Here is a 14,637-nt window from a genome sequence, read left to right on the forward strand (position 1 = left end):
GGTGCCTCTTCCCCCAGGGCTCCACTCCCGGGTAATCCCTCACCACCTTCAGAGTGTGCAGGCTCCAACGGGTCTGCAGGGGGAAACAAGAGGGTTCTGTGCTCTCCAGTTGGTGCATAGCATGTTTGTGCTCCTCCATGAGTACACAGGTCCAGATTTCATGCCTGAAGCTGACGATTCCCCCAGGACTCACACGTGAGCCACGCGTGGCCCCGCTCAGAAGGTCGCCTGTGCCCAACTCTCCTGTCAGCAGCTTCCCAGGGGTGGGTGTCTGCCAAGCCCCTGGGCAAGCACTGGCACACTTTTATTTTCCATCCATCCCTTGGGATACAGCACAGCTGGGATTTTGGAAAGCAGCTGGGTTGGCCTTGTCCTGGCCAGCTCAGATCAGGCTGAGTTACGTCCAGCCCTCGGAGTTTGACCCTTTGGCGTTACCCTTCAGCCTTCCTGTTTTCCTCTGGTATTGCTGGCTTCTTTGGTTTCCCATTTCTTACAGCAGTCCTGCAGCTCCCCAGAGCACCAGCAACCTTGGCTCAGTGATGGGTGAGACCTCTGTTTGCTCTGCAGGAGCAGATAACAAAGGGGATAAAAAAGTGGACATCTCTCCTCGCAGCCACTTCCCAAAGCCAGGACAGAGCTGGTGGCTTTGTGCCACAGCTCAGCTCCCTCCTGCACCCAGGGCTGCCTTTATATTTACTTCCTGAAACCAGAACCGCTGCCCTGGCTGCCACCCGGGAGGACAAATCCAGGCATGATGGCATTCCTGCTGTGGCAGGGGCCAAATCCCTGTCCTGTGCTTCCAAACTCCAGTGGCTGTTTGAGGCCGAGCCCTGATGCCAGGGGCTGCCTGGACAGGAATGGACCCACAACAGCTCCACTGGCAACCAGAGCTGCCGGGGGGCCCATATGGGGGGCTTTGGGATGTCCCACATGCTGTTGTCACTGCTTCTTTGCCTCGTCACCCATCAGCCACGTTTCCTCCTTGCCTGGGACAGGGCACAGCTGTGGCACGCTGTGGGAGTGTGGAAGCCCCAGTGACTCTTGCTCTTCCTATTCTTTCTTTCCTCTTCCCTCTGTCTTGTCACGGTTTAACCCAGTGACCCTCCAGCCCCCGCAGTTTGTAGGGAAGGGCTTGATGGGAATCTGGCAGTGAGGAGGAGGAGGAGGAGGAGGAGGAGGAAGAAGAAGTGCAGTGGATTGGAGCTCCTGGCTCAGTGCCAGCCTGGGTACCAGCTGCTCTGCTGGAGCAGGGTGTGAGGAGCCATGGGGGGATGGTTGTCCCAGGAACTGCCATGGGAATAAGAGGGTTGTCCCTGGGGCTGGGGTCTATGTCTGACTAATGGGCCCTCCCCTTCTCCTGCCTTTTTCATCTTCTGCATCCATCATTTATGAACTTTCTTTCCTTTGGAAAAAAGTATTCCTCGGGGCCTTGCAGGAGCTCCAAGGCTTGCCTGACCACCATGCCCTGAGCCCCAGCACTGCTGGACCCCCACCAACCTGGACCCCTGCCAGCCCCTGACAAATGATTTTGCCATTTCATGGGGGGAAGGAGACATTGATTAACTCCTGTACTTGCCTTTCTGGAAAGGTTATGGTTTAATTGGTCAAACTTGGAGTCGTAAATCATGTGCTGAAGGATCAGCAGAGATAAGAAAATTTCTGCAGAATGTTGCAAAACACTTTTTGGTAGGCAGAATCCAGCTGTGCCCACCCAGCTGTGGGGGCTGAGAGCAGCCAGTGTGCAGGGCTCTTCCATGAAAATGATTCACCCTCCAGCCAGGGGCCGGAAATTCCCCCTGTGTTATCAATTAATCTCAGGACTTGCAAAATATCCTTTTTTATTTTACTTTTGTAAAAAGAAAACAACAGGAAAGCCAGTGTTTGCTTTATTCAGAAGAATCATAATTCCATCTGGTTTGAAGAATGATTCAGTTTCTTACTGGGAAGTGCTATTCCCCCAACCTAAAAACTGTAATGGGGGGGATGCAGCAGATCAGCTCTCAGCAGAGCAGAAAATCGAGCAAGGGAACTGTTAGGCCTGTCTTAGAGTGATGCTGGAGGGAAAAGAGATTTTTGGCTCTTGTGATGTGCTGTTTGCCTTCCAGGTGGGCATGGCTTGCACTGGCCACATGTGTGGGGATGGGGAGAAGGCAAATAAGGCCGGCACAGGGATGGGGACCAGGGACATGTCATAATATGAAGAGCTGAAATGTCCTGGCTGGGTGACCCTGGTGCCATTCAGGACATGGCATTATTGGAGAATGGGGCAAAGCCTGCTGGCACATCCAGGACATGCAGACGTGTTCAGGGTGTCTAAGACAATGACTTTTAAGCCAAAAAAGAATGGGGTGGACTCAGCAACCAGGATTTCAGTGGAGGAGGGACGGAAGTGCCAGTAGTGAAATCAGTGTTGAGCTGGGGAAGATGGAGTTCAAAAGAACTGAAAGAAGAAGTAAAGGGCAGACAAAGGGCAGGACTGGGAGTGGTGACAGGCAGGAAGTTCTGTGACAGTGCAGGGCTGGGGTCGATCTTCAGACGGTTAATGATGCGTTAATGACCCAGACAGGAGGAGCACAGTGCCGCAGCCTCCAGAGAGGAGCTCAGCGGGGCTCGGCTTCGGGATCTGGCAAAAACAAGACTGAGGGGGGTATGAGTGATGCTCAGCCGGACTGGGATGGGCGAGTGCCCTTTGCCGAGGAGCAGCATCCTGCAGGGCGCGAGCCATGACCACACCGGGCTGGGAGGAGAGTGTTTTTCTGGAACAGCCTCCACGGGAGAGATTGCTTCTCCTCCGATGTCTCTTGATTAGCTCATGCTGCCGCTGCCCAGGGGGGCGGCCATTCAGCTCCTGGCCCCGACAGCCGGGGTCCCGCCTGCCTTTGCCTGCTCCTGAGTGCCCAAACAGGCGGTGCATGGCAGGGGGGACGCACCCACGGGGATGGGATCTCTGGGGACCCCAGGCTGCTTTGGACTGGGATCAGCAAGGTCGCACCCAGCTCGAATGGGTCCCCAAGGCTCCAGGGCAGTGCGTTCCCAAAACAGAGTGGGGAGGCTGGGCAGGATGACACCATCCTCGACGTACTGGGAGGGGGGACCAGAGACTGAGGCACTTAACCCTTACAAAAGGGTCCTTTGAGCAGGAACAGGGTGCTGGCAGCAAGCAGGAGAGCCAGGCTGTGGGTGCAGCCCATGTGGGGGGCACAGGGGGCCTTCGTGGTGGCACTGGCTGCCTGTGGGCACTGGGCTGGGGCGGTGGGAGCAGCTGGAGCCCAGGTGAGCAGCCCAGCACCTGGCTCTCAGCAGGACACGACTTCTTGCTCTTCTCCACGAGGAGCACCCCAGGTATTTCTCTTCAGGTTTATTAACGTTAATAGCATTAGTCCCGTGTTAATGAGCACACAAACACAAGGCCCATCGATGGGGATCAGCTGGTGCAGGGGATGGTAAAACCACCGGGAGGAGTGGGGAGCACAGTCAATGGCAGGAACACCTCGGCACAGGTCTGCACTCTCCTGGGATGCTCCAGGCACAGCTGCTGACTGTGGGAACCTTCCCTGCTGCCCAAGATGAGGCTGGCACTGGTAAGGATAAAGGCACTTTATGGGAAGATTGCTACATGCCTGGTAGATTATTAACAAATCTCATGAGCTGGTGATGGGGTTACTGCCAATCCACAGCAGGGAGAGCACTAAGTATAGGGAACCAAAGATTCTGGGACTGAAGGTTGGGTAAGAGTCCCCAGCATCCCACTTCTGAGTGTGGGAAGTCCCATCCAGTTGGTGATTGAGACTTCCACAGCTGGACAGGAAGAGCTTCAACTGGAGGGACTGGTTACTTGGCATTTGCTTTAGCTAGACTCTCAGTGTGGTGGTTCTCCAGGTAAACAATCTGAGGGGGCTTTTCAGAGGGGCAGGGTGGTCTGGGACTCTGAAGATCCTGGGGCAAAGCCGAGCTCATTGCTGGGGATTCTTCCACAGAGTTCTGTGAGTCTGAGTCCTCGGAGGAGAAACTGCTCTGGCTGGAAACCTGAAAGTACTGGGCAGCTTCTGCTTGTGGCCCCGGTGGTGGGCCAGGTGTGCTGGGATCCGAGGCAGTCCCATGGGGCACAGCGGTGGGACGTGCCTGGTCAGCACCTGGAAAGCGCATCCAGGGAGGCAGCGTGAAGGGACGCCTCCGAGGGGGCTGGCTGCGCTCCGGGGCGAGGTGTCCTGCGGCTCCCAGGCTGGCTCCACTCTCGGGTTTGGGCAGGGGGGTGTCAGCAGAGACATGGTGGTGAGAGGTGCGGGCACCCTCAGGCCCCAGCTGACAGGGGGGCTGTGGGGAACTCGGCTCTGCACCCAGTGTGGGGCCAGGAGCAGAGTTGGTCCAGGGCTGCCCTTGCCCCTGGCGCTGTCCTGGCCCCTCAGGGCTGGGCTGTGGCTGCTCTGCCACCCCCTGACCCCCCAGCACTACTGGCTCGGGGCTGGCAGCTGCTCTGCAGACGGGGGCTTCTGTGCGAGGGGCTGCAGACTCTGGGCTGGGGGGGCTGGAGGAGTCTCCCTGCCTGTCGGCTTGCACTCCCCAGGCCTCCTGCAGCTCCGCCAGCATCTCCTCCAGGACCTGCCGGGTCTCCTGGTACCTGTGCCGTGCCTCTGTCCAGGCTGCCAGCCCTTGGCTGCTCTGCATCCTGCGCACCTGAGCTTTCATCTCCTGCAGCTTCTCCAGGCCAAACTCCATCGAGAGCTTCTGGAAGGATCTCTGCAGGCACCTCAGTGCCTGGCCCTCCCCACGCTGTGCCTGGGCCGAGCACTGCCGGCAGTCCAGCTTCAGCCCCGTGACCTACAACAGGAGGTGAGAGCAGCTGGTTTTGTTTCCACCAGCAGCACCAGGTCCTGCAGGGGAAGACCCGCTGCACCCACCTTGTTGGAGAACTGGGCAAGCTCCTGCAGCAGCTCCCATTCTGCCTGCCGCCGCTCCAGCTGCTTGGAGAAGCTCATCAGCTTCGTCTGGAAAAGGGCTGCAGCCACCTGGAAGGCATCTGCCTCAGGAAATGCTGCGTCTCGGACCTCAGCCACTTCCCGGCACAGGGTCAGGCCGTGCTGGTATCGAGCCTGTAGGGATGGCAGGAAGGAACAAGCTCCACATTTGGGAATGGTGCTGGCCTGGATGTGTGTCCAGGGTGAGGCGCTGCAGGTCAGCACTCAGCATCACCATCACAGCTGGATGGGAAACACTTCTGGGCAAGTGAGAAGAAACAAAGGGAACAGAGATCCTCCAAACTTCTGCTCTGCCCTGGCTTGGCTCAAAATGCATTAAATGCACCTCCTGTCCCAAGTGGGATCACTGTGCCTTGTTCTCCCTGCGGTGTGTGTGACTAAAGGGCCTCCACACCCAGGGGAGTGGGAAGAACAGATCCTCATCACCATATTATTTGTTGTCTGATGGATGCCCAGGCTCTGCAGGACAAGGGAGCTGCATACATGGAGTACAGCAGGGATTGGGGACAGCAGTCCCAGCCTAGCACACACTAAGGAATAGTGCAGGCACCCCCTCACTGGAGCAGGGCTGCCTAGAATCCCTGCAGTGTTAGGCTTGACAACTGCAGCTTGACAACTTCAGTGTGACCCGGCAGCACAGGGACACCCAGTTCTGCCCAGAAGCCTCATTCCGAACCCAGGGAACGTGTGTTACGGAAAAGCCTCTCCAAGCATACCGTGGCCTGGGCCAGGAACTCATTGAAGTGCTTGGCAGGGCCCTGGCAGCTGTCGGGGCTCCACTCCTCGGTGCCCATCTCCTGCAGCCGTGCTGCTGCCTCCCCGTCCAGCCAGCATCCGAGCTGTGAGACAGTAGGACAGGGGTCAGGGGGTCAGGCAGGACTGGCCACGGCAGCAGTGTGGCCACGGCACCTCCCCTTCCTGCCCGGGCATCCCAGCCCAGGCACAGTCACGCACAGTCACTCATAATGAACATCAAAGCTCAGGCTATCCTGCTATTCTCCAGGCTTCCGTCATCATCGGAAGCAAAGGAAACGTGCCCAGAACACTCAGCCACGGAACACCAGAGAGGACAACCACAACTTGCAGTGTTCCAGGAACGCCCAGCTCACCTTGCTAAACTCGGTCTCGAGCTCCCGGACCTTTCGGAGGAACTCCAGGCGCTCCAGGCAGCTGTTGGATTGGGACACCAGGTCGTGAAGCTCCTCCTCCAGCTGACTGTACAGCCCCTCAGCCAACTCCATGCCAGTCCTGGTGGTTGGGAGGAGAGGGGCCGTCAGTGCCAGGTGCTGCTGGGTGGGCTCAGGGATGTGTGGGGTGGAGGGGAGCAGGTCTCTTAGTCAGCTCCTGACTCTGGTCCTGCACACACCTGGACAACTCCCCATCCCGTGGAGCAATCAGAAAGCAGGGACCACAGGATGGGAAAGCATCATCTGTCAGTGCAGCCCAGCCCCGCAGAGAGGAGGGAGCAGTGGGATTAGTGCTGCCAGTATGCACGGACAATAGACCAGTGTGGAATGGCTGGACCAGTGTGGCATCACCAGATGAGTCTCACCAGCAGCATCACCCGACAAGTGCGACATCACTGGATGAGTATGGAATGACCCGACTATGGCACGGCTGGATGAGTAAGAGCATGGCTGGATTACGGCATCGCTGGATGAGTATGGAACGGCCAGACAAGTGCGACATCACCGGACGAGCACGGCATGGCCGGCCGAGTGCAGCACGGCCGGGACTTGGCCCCATCTAGTGGCTTTTCACAAGCCCAGCCCGAGGCATCGCAGCGCAGAGACGGATCCGTTCTGGCCTGAAGCAGGAGACCCTCCCAGGGATCTGGCACTTTCCCCAGTCAGGATGGGGGCCATACTGCTGTGCCAGATGCGTGCTCTGGGCTTGCAGAGCAGGAGGGAGCACGGCAACAGCTTGTGCTCATAGGGACTGAGCTGACCCTGGGGAGGTGGCTCTGTCAGCTGGCAGAAGCTGGGGGTCCCCACCACTGGCACCCTGGACCAGTGAAGCCGCCCCCTCCTACCTGACGTGGTCGGAGGCGCAGAGGCGGGCGGCCTCCCTGCGCAGCCTGGCCAGCACGAAGCCCCCCTCACGCTGCACCCGCACCAGCTGTGGGTCACTCAGCACCTTCTGCATCAGCTCCTGGTGCCTCCTGATGCCCGCAGCTGCATCCTGCGGACGGAGGGAGGGTTGGACAGACGTCTTACCCGAGACCTCACCCGAGGCCTCAGCCAGCACAGGAGGGGTACCTGGAGCTGCATCCCAGGGATGAGCAGAGGGGACAGGGAACAGCCCCATGGCCAGGAGCAGCCAGTCTGGGAGTGGTCATGCCAAGTTTTGGGCAATGTCACAGGAAATGTCGCTGTGGCTGCACTGCAGACAGGAACCTTGGAAATGCCCCCAAGCTGCGGTGCCACCATCCCTCTTACCCGTGTCCCTGCCAGTGTGTCGGTGCTCCGCAGTTCCTGGATGCAGCGCTGCAGCAGCTCCGATGCCTGCCTGAGGCCGGCCGTGAAGGGATGCAGCTTCTGGGGGGGACACACAGTGGGTCAGCGGGAACAGCTGCCCATGAGGAGGAAGAGGAGGAACAGCGCCAGGACAGAGTAGGGAATACTGTGAGGCACTGGGTTAAAGCAGAGGGGGAAGGGAGCGTGGAGACAGATGGGCAGCTGCAGGCAGAAGCGGGCAGCAAGGACCTGCCCTCCTGTGCTCAGAGCTCTCCTTTTCCTTCCCCTCTCCCAGACCTTCCTGTTGCTTTTCCAGGGGTGTGTGTGGGACATGTAAGACGTGGTGGGGACAGAGGGGCATGGGGGAGGTGAGGTGATGGCTAATGGCGTGGTGACAGACACCTGGAAGAATTGAACCCACTCGCCGTGGCAGTAGGGGAAGGCACCATCCAGCTCCGGGGGCAGCTGGGAGCTGTCGACATGGCGGCCCAGAGCCTTCAGCGACGTCAGGGTCTCCACCTGCAGGCACAGGGCTCATGAGGCTGGTCCCTCCCCAGGCACATCCTGGAGTAGGAAATAACCCCCTCCTGCCCCAGCCCACAGGGCAGGGACAGGCTCACCAGCACCCCGGGCAGCCTCTCACGGTGGGCGACCAGCTCCTTCTCAGCCAGCAGCAGCACACTGTGGATGCAGCCCGGTGAGACGCTCTGTGGGAGGCAGGGAAGAGTCACCAGGGCAAACTCAGCCCTCGGACTCGCTGTGGAGCCCATTTCCCAGTGAGCTCAGGCAACAGGCATTGGGAAATGGGCTCCGCAGTGACAGCCCATTGTCCTGGCAGGGACACCTGCCCCAGGCACAGGTACGCAGAGCCCAGTGTACCTGGATGGAGCGGAGGGCTGAGAACAAGACGGGAGCGGGTGGCTGCTTCCTGGCATCCACCACGACCGTCAGCCCAACGTCCTTCGGTTCTCGCCTCTCGCCATTCCTCACTTCTCGCCTAGCGAGGGGAAACACAGCAGGAGCAGATGGCACTTGAAGTGTGGGTCCTCCCCTGGGGCAGGACCTGCTCAAAGCCCCCTCCCACACTCTGCACCCCCCGGCAGGCAGGAGCCCACAGCCACAAGTGGTGACCTCATCCCTGTGGGATGCCCCAGCCAAAGGCTCAGAGCATGTGCCTCTGGCAGGGGCACGGCCCAGGGTCCCTGGGGATGCGCCCAAACCAGAATTTGAGGGATGTTGGGCATTCATCTACTTGGCCAAGGAGCCCTGAGCCAGGCAGTATCTAGGGATCACTGGTAGGTCCTGCTGGCCCTTACCTGGGGAGGGAGCAGAGGTAGAGTATGAGCCTCGCCAGCTCAGCAGTTGAGCACCACGCAGCCCCCCAGGCGCTGCCACTGGTGGTCACAAGAAGGAGGGCCCTGCCCAACCTGTCCGAGCTCCCTGCAGGAAAAGGGTGAGTGACCCCTCCGGCAGCCACCTGCCAGCCCTGAGCAACCCACAAGGGGCCAGGGCACCCATTGGTGCTGCCCCAGTTCAGCTCGGGGGCCTGCCATAGTGCAGCCCCTCTGGTCCTTCCAGAGAAAAAGGTGGAGTTTGTTACTGTTTTTTGGTTCTTGGGAAAAGGAAGGAGCCAAATGTTTAGTGTTTGGCAGCTAAAACTGAACAGCTTCACTAGAGAGGAATGGTGTGGGAGGGTTTGGGGCGGCTGGGACCGGGGCAGCTGCTCTGCTGCCTGCATTTATGTTTTTAATATTTTTGCCAAACTGAAAGGAAATTTTCTGCTTGGGGGATTTCTGGCCTCCAGCAAAGCCCTGAAACCTTCCTCCAGAACACCCTCTCCAGCAGCCCACCGTTTCCCTCTGGAGGCCTCTCCCACCATCCCCTGGGATTGCGGTGCCGGCAGTACCTGGCAGGCAGACGATGCCAGAGCGGAGCAGCCCCGCGTGCAGGTTCAGCCAGGCCAGTGGCTCCCAGCCAGCAGGGCTGGTGCCAGGCACAGGAGGACCATTCTTACAGCCGGTGCTTTCCAGGGAGCGTTCCTCCACGGGGGCAGCGGCATTTGTACCTGTGCACAGGGATGAAGGAGGGAGGAGCTGGTGACATGCAATGAGGCAAAGGAATGGCAAAGCCCCAGCAGTGCCTGATCAAGTGCAGCAGCCCCATGGGACGGTACCTTTCCCAGCTGCCCTGGCTCTGCCCATCCTGGGTGAGTAGATGGCTGACATCTTCTTCCAGGCCCCCTCATGCTGGCTGGTGGCTCTTTCATCTGCAGGGGCTGCCCCGAGCCGAGCACCCTTCAGGAAGGAGAACTTGTGGCTGGAGCCTGGGGGGAGCCGGGGGCTGCCCCGCTGTGCCAACGCCTCCGCTGGCACCCTGGGAGTTGCTTGGCGGGGCTGGTGGCTGAGGAGCGTGGGGTTGCTGGCCCCCTTCCCATGCTGTGCAGGGGTCTCACAGTGGGCAGCAGGGGGCAAGTCGGGGCTGTAGCCATCTGGCTCCTCCAGGATGGCTGCCATCAATCCGGGGCCGAAGCTCACCGGGTTCTGCAGCGCAGCCAGGTAGGAGTCACGGTGGCGGCACCTCGGGCCATGCAGCCCTGGCTCCTGGCTCAGCTTCCTCCCCAGGCACGGGCTGCAGGGACTCTCCTCTGAGCTCAGTGCCCCCCCACAGGGCCAGGCATCTGCCCCCAGTCCCCCATTTTCCCAGGGGAGCGTCACCTCAGCCGCAGCCCCCATTGTCCCTGGTGGGCAGATGGGAAGCAGGGGCCTGGTTAGGACATGCAGCTGCTCCTGGGATTGCTCCAGCAGGTTCACGTACTCCCCCTCCAGGTTCTGGCTGATGATCTCGCGGAGGCTGGGCACGGCCAGCGTGGATGGCTTCTTCCGCAGCCCAGCCTGCTCCACCTTGATCAGTCCCGGGTATCGTCCCTGGCTCGACTTCCAAGAGGTGGCCTTGCAGCCTGGGATGGTGCCTGCAATGTTGCCATAGGGCACAGGAACATTTGCCGTGCTGTGGTGCACGGGCGTGCCGGGTCCTGCTGGCTCAGGTGCAGTCTGAGGAGCAGGTTCATGCCGGGCACCTGCGGGCACACCATCGGCTCCAGCCCTGGGCTTGTTGACGAACTCTGGCGTGGCAATCCGGCTCCACGGCAGCGGGGTAACGCCGTTCTCGGTGGCCACCAGGCAGGTGTGCAGGGGGTCCCCAGCCCAGCTGCTGTTCACCTCCTCCAGCCACGCCTCAGTGAAGAGCAGTGCGTGGGCGGCCTCGGGGACCGGCGTCTCCTCCACCGAGCGCAGGTCCAGGGAGAGGTGCTTGACGGTGACGCGCGCCGAGTGCTCCTCGCAGGGCTCCGCTTGCAGGTAGAAGTCCCCGGGGCGCAGCAGGAGGGGGTTGAGTGGTGCCAGGTGCACGACCACCTTCTCGTGCAGACACAAGGGCCAGCCTTCATGGAGAAAGATGCGGTTAAAGTAGGGAGCCTGGGAGGGAGGAAGAACACAGCACGTGAGCGAGCCCTGCCAGCCCCACGCCCTCCCAGCCGCCCCACGCGCTCTCGCTGCCCGGCTCTGCGCTTCCCGCCGTAGCGACAAGGGATCCCAGTGGCACGATGGATGTCCCTCAGCCAAGTCACCACAGCAGAGCTGTGCAAGCCCACCCCGATCCATGGTTATTCCCAGGGTGTGGAGTCTCCCCACGTACTTACAGGGGGAAAACCCCTGCTTGAGCCTCTCTAGGAGCAAGACAAGGTGACCCTAGAGGGACTGCATGTGCTGGTGCATTCCCAGGGAGCTGGGTGTGCATGGTCCCCTCTGTGGGGAGGGGATGGGACAGGGAGGGAGCCATGCAGGCAGGATGCATTAGGGCAAATTCCCCATGTCCAGGAGCAGGACTCAGGGGCACTGCAGTGGGGGCACAGGGGCTTACACAGGCTGCCTGCCGCAGGCGCTCGAAGAGCCGCTTGGCCGGGATGAGGAACTGGAGCAGGTAGCAGAGCCCATCACCCTGGTAGCTGGTCTCCAGCAGCCGAAACACCTGGCCCAGGACAGTCGGGGCTGTGGCTTCGAAGGGCGGGTAGAGGGCCTGGAGAGCACTCTGCACTGCTGCATCCAGCGACCTGGCATCCTGCTGCAGGGAGGAAAGTGTCACTGGTGGGAGAGCAGCCCCGCAGCAGGGATGCCATCCCCCCCCAACCTGGTGCCTCTGCCCACCATCCCACACTGCACTACACTGCTGCCAAGGCCCTGGGATGCCCACGCTGCCAACGCTGATGAGCTCGGGGGGCTGCAAACCTTCTTGGGCTGGAAATGGGAGGAACTGGGAGTGGAGCATAGTGAGCACAGCACAGGCAGGGTATGCAGCATGGCAGGTCCATTTCCCAGTGATTAAGGAGCCCAGGATGAGCTCCCAAAGGCTGCCAGCCACCTTGCTCGGCCACCAGCCACGTGGAGGTGGAGGAGCCACAGCAGCCGAGGGGTTAAGCGGAGTCAGACCAGACAGAGCGTGGGGATGTGCTGGGCTCCTAAGTTCGCTGCAGGAATGCAGCAGATGGGAGGAAGGACAAACATCTGAAGATGGATAGGGTGTTTTGGTCCAGACCCATTGCTGAATTCGCCAAACTTGAAATTACTCCTGCAAGCATTTTCTGGGAAGCGTTCTGCTGTGTTGCAGCCCCCTGAGCTGCCCCAGACTGGGTGAGGACACTGGGTCTGTGCCACACGTGAACCAGCGGTTCCCAGTTCATTCTCCCAGTGCTGCAGGAGCTCTCGGCTGCCTGGACCCAGCTGGCACCGCTGCTACATGAGGGGAAGCCATCCCATGGCTCCCGTGATGCCCTGGCTGTGCTCCAGGCAGTATGAGGGTGACTCTGGCACACTTGCCAAAGGGACCCCATTGGTGAGTTGGGAAGAGGAGCATCCTCCAAGCATCTGGGTCCGGCACTTCAAGCAGCTGCAGTTTGCCATCAACCCTGTGCTCCTGTGAGGGCACCTGGGAAGTCCGGTGGAATTAGCTGAAGGTGGGATTAGCTCAAGGTGAGCATTAGTTTCAGGCAACTAATCCCTGGTTCAGGAGCCCATGCAGAGACAAAGGGGCCCTGGCTAATTCAGCTTAATTAGCTTTAATACGTTTTAGCTAAAGCACTTTGCAGTCACGCTTGGTTAATTCTTCTTGACTTTTTCTCCGTGTCTCCACACAGGAATCTCTGCCCTTGCACCTGACAGGAGAAGCCACAGAGCCAGGCAGAGCAGGAGGAGATCCAGTCTCTTCTCAGGGCCCTGATCTATTAGTGTATTCCCTATCCAGGCTTTCTGCCACTGGACCTTTCTCCTCACGCTTGGTCTTACTATGCACGATTCCCAGAAGGGACTGGAGATCTTTCTCTGGAAAATCTCTGCTGCAGGGCAAAGCACCCCACTCCATGTTGCTCCAGTGGAGCCCTGGTGCAGCCACCTGATCCCCTGTGCCAAGCCCAACCAGGCACCCACCACCCCTCTGTCCAGCACTGCTGAGCTCAGCTTCTTCCCCATCCCAACACCAAGGTGAGGAGCCACCATCTGCAACAGCACAGGGGGATCCATCCACCTCCAAATGCTGCCATGAGAAATGAGCCAGCACTGCCACCCTGCCTCCAACAGTCTTTTAAATCCTTCCAGGGATGGTGATGACTCCACCAGCGCCTGGGCAGTCTTTGCCAGAGCTTGACAGCCCTTTCAGTGAAGAAGTTTTTCCTAGTATCCAATCTAAACCTCCCCTGGCGCCACTTGAGGCTGTTTCCTCTCGCCCTATCACCCAGGACTTCATCCAGCGGCAGGGACTGTGTGAGCCAATGTCAGGAGAGAACCAGGGACTAATGGAGGCACCAGACACAGGACGGGTTGTGCTGGGGAATATTTTGGCCTGGAATGACTGACTAAAAATGTTTTCATGGAATGTCACAAAGCACTTCATCACTGGGGGAGGCTTTTGGGGTAACCATGGTGCAGCAGCTCTGCGTTCGTGGGCGAAGCCGCATCCGGGCCGGACAGGAGCCCGTAGGAATCCAAAAGCAGCCAGTTATCCCAGTCCCTCCACCCGCTGCGAGGGAGTGGAGCTGGAACAAAGGCATTAGGGAGCATAAGGAGATTTACATTTGCAAAGCTATTTCCATTTTAATAAGCCAAAGTGCTGTTAAATAGAGATTGATATTTCTCCCCAAATACCCATATTTTTAAAGTGGTTTACATCAACAAGTCAGGCTGGGCTTTGGGGTTTTGGTGCGGTGAAGTTGTTTAACCCGAGCCCAAAGCCACAGGGTGACTCAGCTCCAGCTCCTTTCTCCCCCCTGCTCAGGAAGGAGCGAGGTTTGAGTCTGGGACCAGTCCTGAATACCAATTCCTCTCTCTCTCCAGCAGCTCTTGCTGTCACCGACTTTGGCAGGACGAGATGCAAGTGCCCAGCCCGGCCTGGCAGAGCGGGATCTCTCTCAGCACATAGCCCGGGGCAACGGCACGTGCCGGCTGCGGTGACGAGCCAGTCGGCCCCGGGAGAGTCTGCTGAGCGTCCCCGCCACTGGCACAACTCACGCAGCAGCACCCACTCGCTGCACTCCACCCCCCTCACAAACTTTGCAGGGAAGTCTAAACATCGCAGGATGCAGCCCCGCACACACCTGCCCAAGGGGCCACGGCCACCTCCACACCTGATCTCCAACCTCACACTGATCTCCAACCTCGCACTGACCTTCATCTTCGCACGCACCTCCACCTTCACACCCACCTCCCTCCACCTTCACACCCACTCACCTCCACCTTCACACTTGCCTTCGCACCCACCTTCACATCCACCTCTGCCTTTGCACCTCCTTCCACCTTCGCTCCCGACCTCCCTCAGCTGTCGCTCCCGGTGCCCACCCCGTGTCCCCCCGGTGCCCGCGGGGCCGGCACCCACGGGGAGGGGCAGCGGCAGGGAGAGGGATGCCCCAGGAAATTACCATGTTTCCTAGGAAGTGGCGGAGGGGCCGGGGGCCGCGGCACCGACCGTCCCGTCCCTCCTCCTCCTCGCCGGGGCTCTCCGGCCCGGGGCTCCCAGCCGGTCCCCGTTCCGCGGGCGGCTCTTCCCGGCGCCGGCGCCTCCGGAGCCGCGGGCGGGGGCGGGCAGCCCCGGCCCCCCCGGCCCCCTGCGCCCGCCGCGCCTCTTCTGGGGGAAAAAAAAGAAGAAGAAAAAAAAAAGAAGGA

At 59.9% G+C, this 14,637-nt stretch overlaps 1 protein-coding gene across 2 annotated transcripts; it reads right to left on the reverse strand.

Annotated features, from left to right (window-relative positions):
* Positions 1–1,872: 1,872 nt before the first annotated feature.
* On the reverse strand, positions 1,873–14,548 carry KIAA1755 (KIAA1755 ortholog). 2 transcript variants are annotated; one of them, XM_039384919.1, is made up of 14 exons: positions 14,394–14,548; positions 11,351–11,548; positions 9,606–10,905; positions 9,339–9,497; positions 8,749–8,872; positions 8,312–8,429; positions 8,053–8,139; positions 7,835–7,951; positions 7,415–7,513; positions 7,009–7,157; positions 6,086–6,224; positions 5,693–5,815; positions 4,899–5,090; positions 1,873–4,818 (listed from the first exon to the last, which is right to left on the reverse strand). In XM_039384919.1, exons 1-14 carry the CDS (start codon positions 14,394–14,396, stop codon positions 3,832–3,834), a joined length of 3,795 nt encoding a protein of 1,264 aa, XP_039240853.1. In that variant the 5' UTR covers positions 14,397–14,548; the 3' UTR covers positions 1,873–3,831. The 2 variants fall into 2 exon arrangements, with proteins under 2 accessions (XP_039240853.1, XP_027577630.2); XM_027721829.2 differs by having other exon boundaries at positions 11,351–11,551.
* Positions 14,549–14,637: the final 89 nt, after the last annotated feature.

Source organism: Pipra filicauda, unplaced genomic scaffold, assembly GCF_003945595.2.
Source record: "Pipra filicauda isolate LSUMZ 115617 unplaced genomic scaffold, ASM394559v2 scaffold385_size793830_pilon, whole genome shotgun sequence".
In the NCBI taxonomy this organism is placed as follows: Eukaryota; Metazoa; Chordata; class Aves; order Passeriformes; family Pipridae; genus Pipra; species Pipra filicauda.

Excerpts from the sequence above, each read along its gene's own strand:
- KIAA1755 (XM_027721829.2), bottom strand. Across the intron at positions 7,158-7,414 it reads ACACACTGGCAGGGACACGG|GATGCAGCTGCGGGCATCAG; the intron begins GTAAGAGGGATG and ends CTCCGTCCGCAG. Across the intron at positions 6,225-7,008 it reads TGCGCCTCCGACCACGTCAG|GACTGGCATGGAGTTGGCTG; the intron begins GTAGGAGGGGGC and ends CCCAACCACCAG.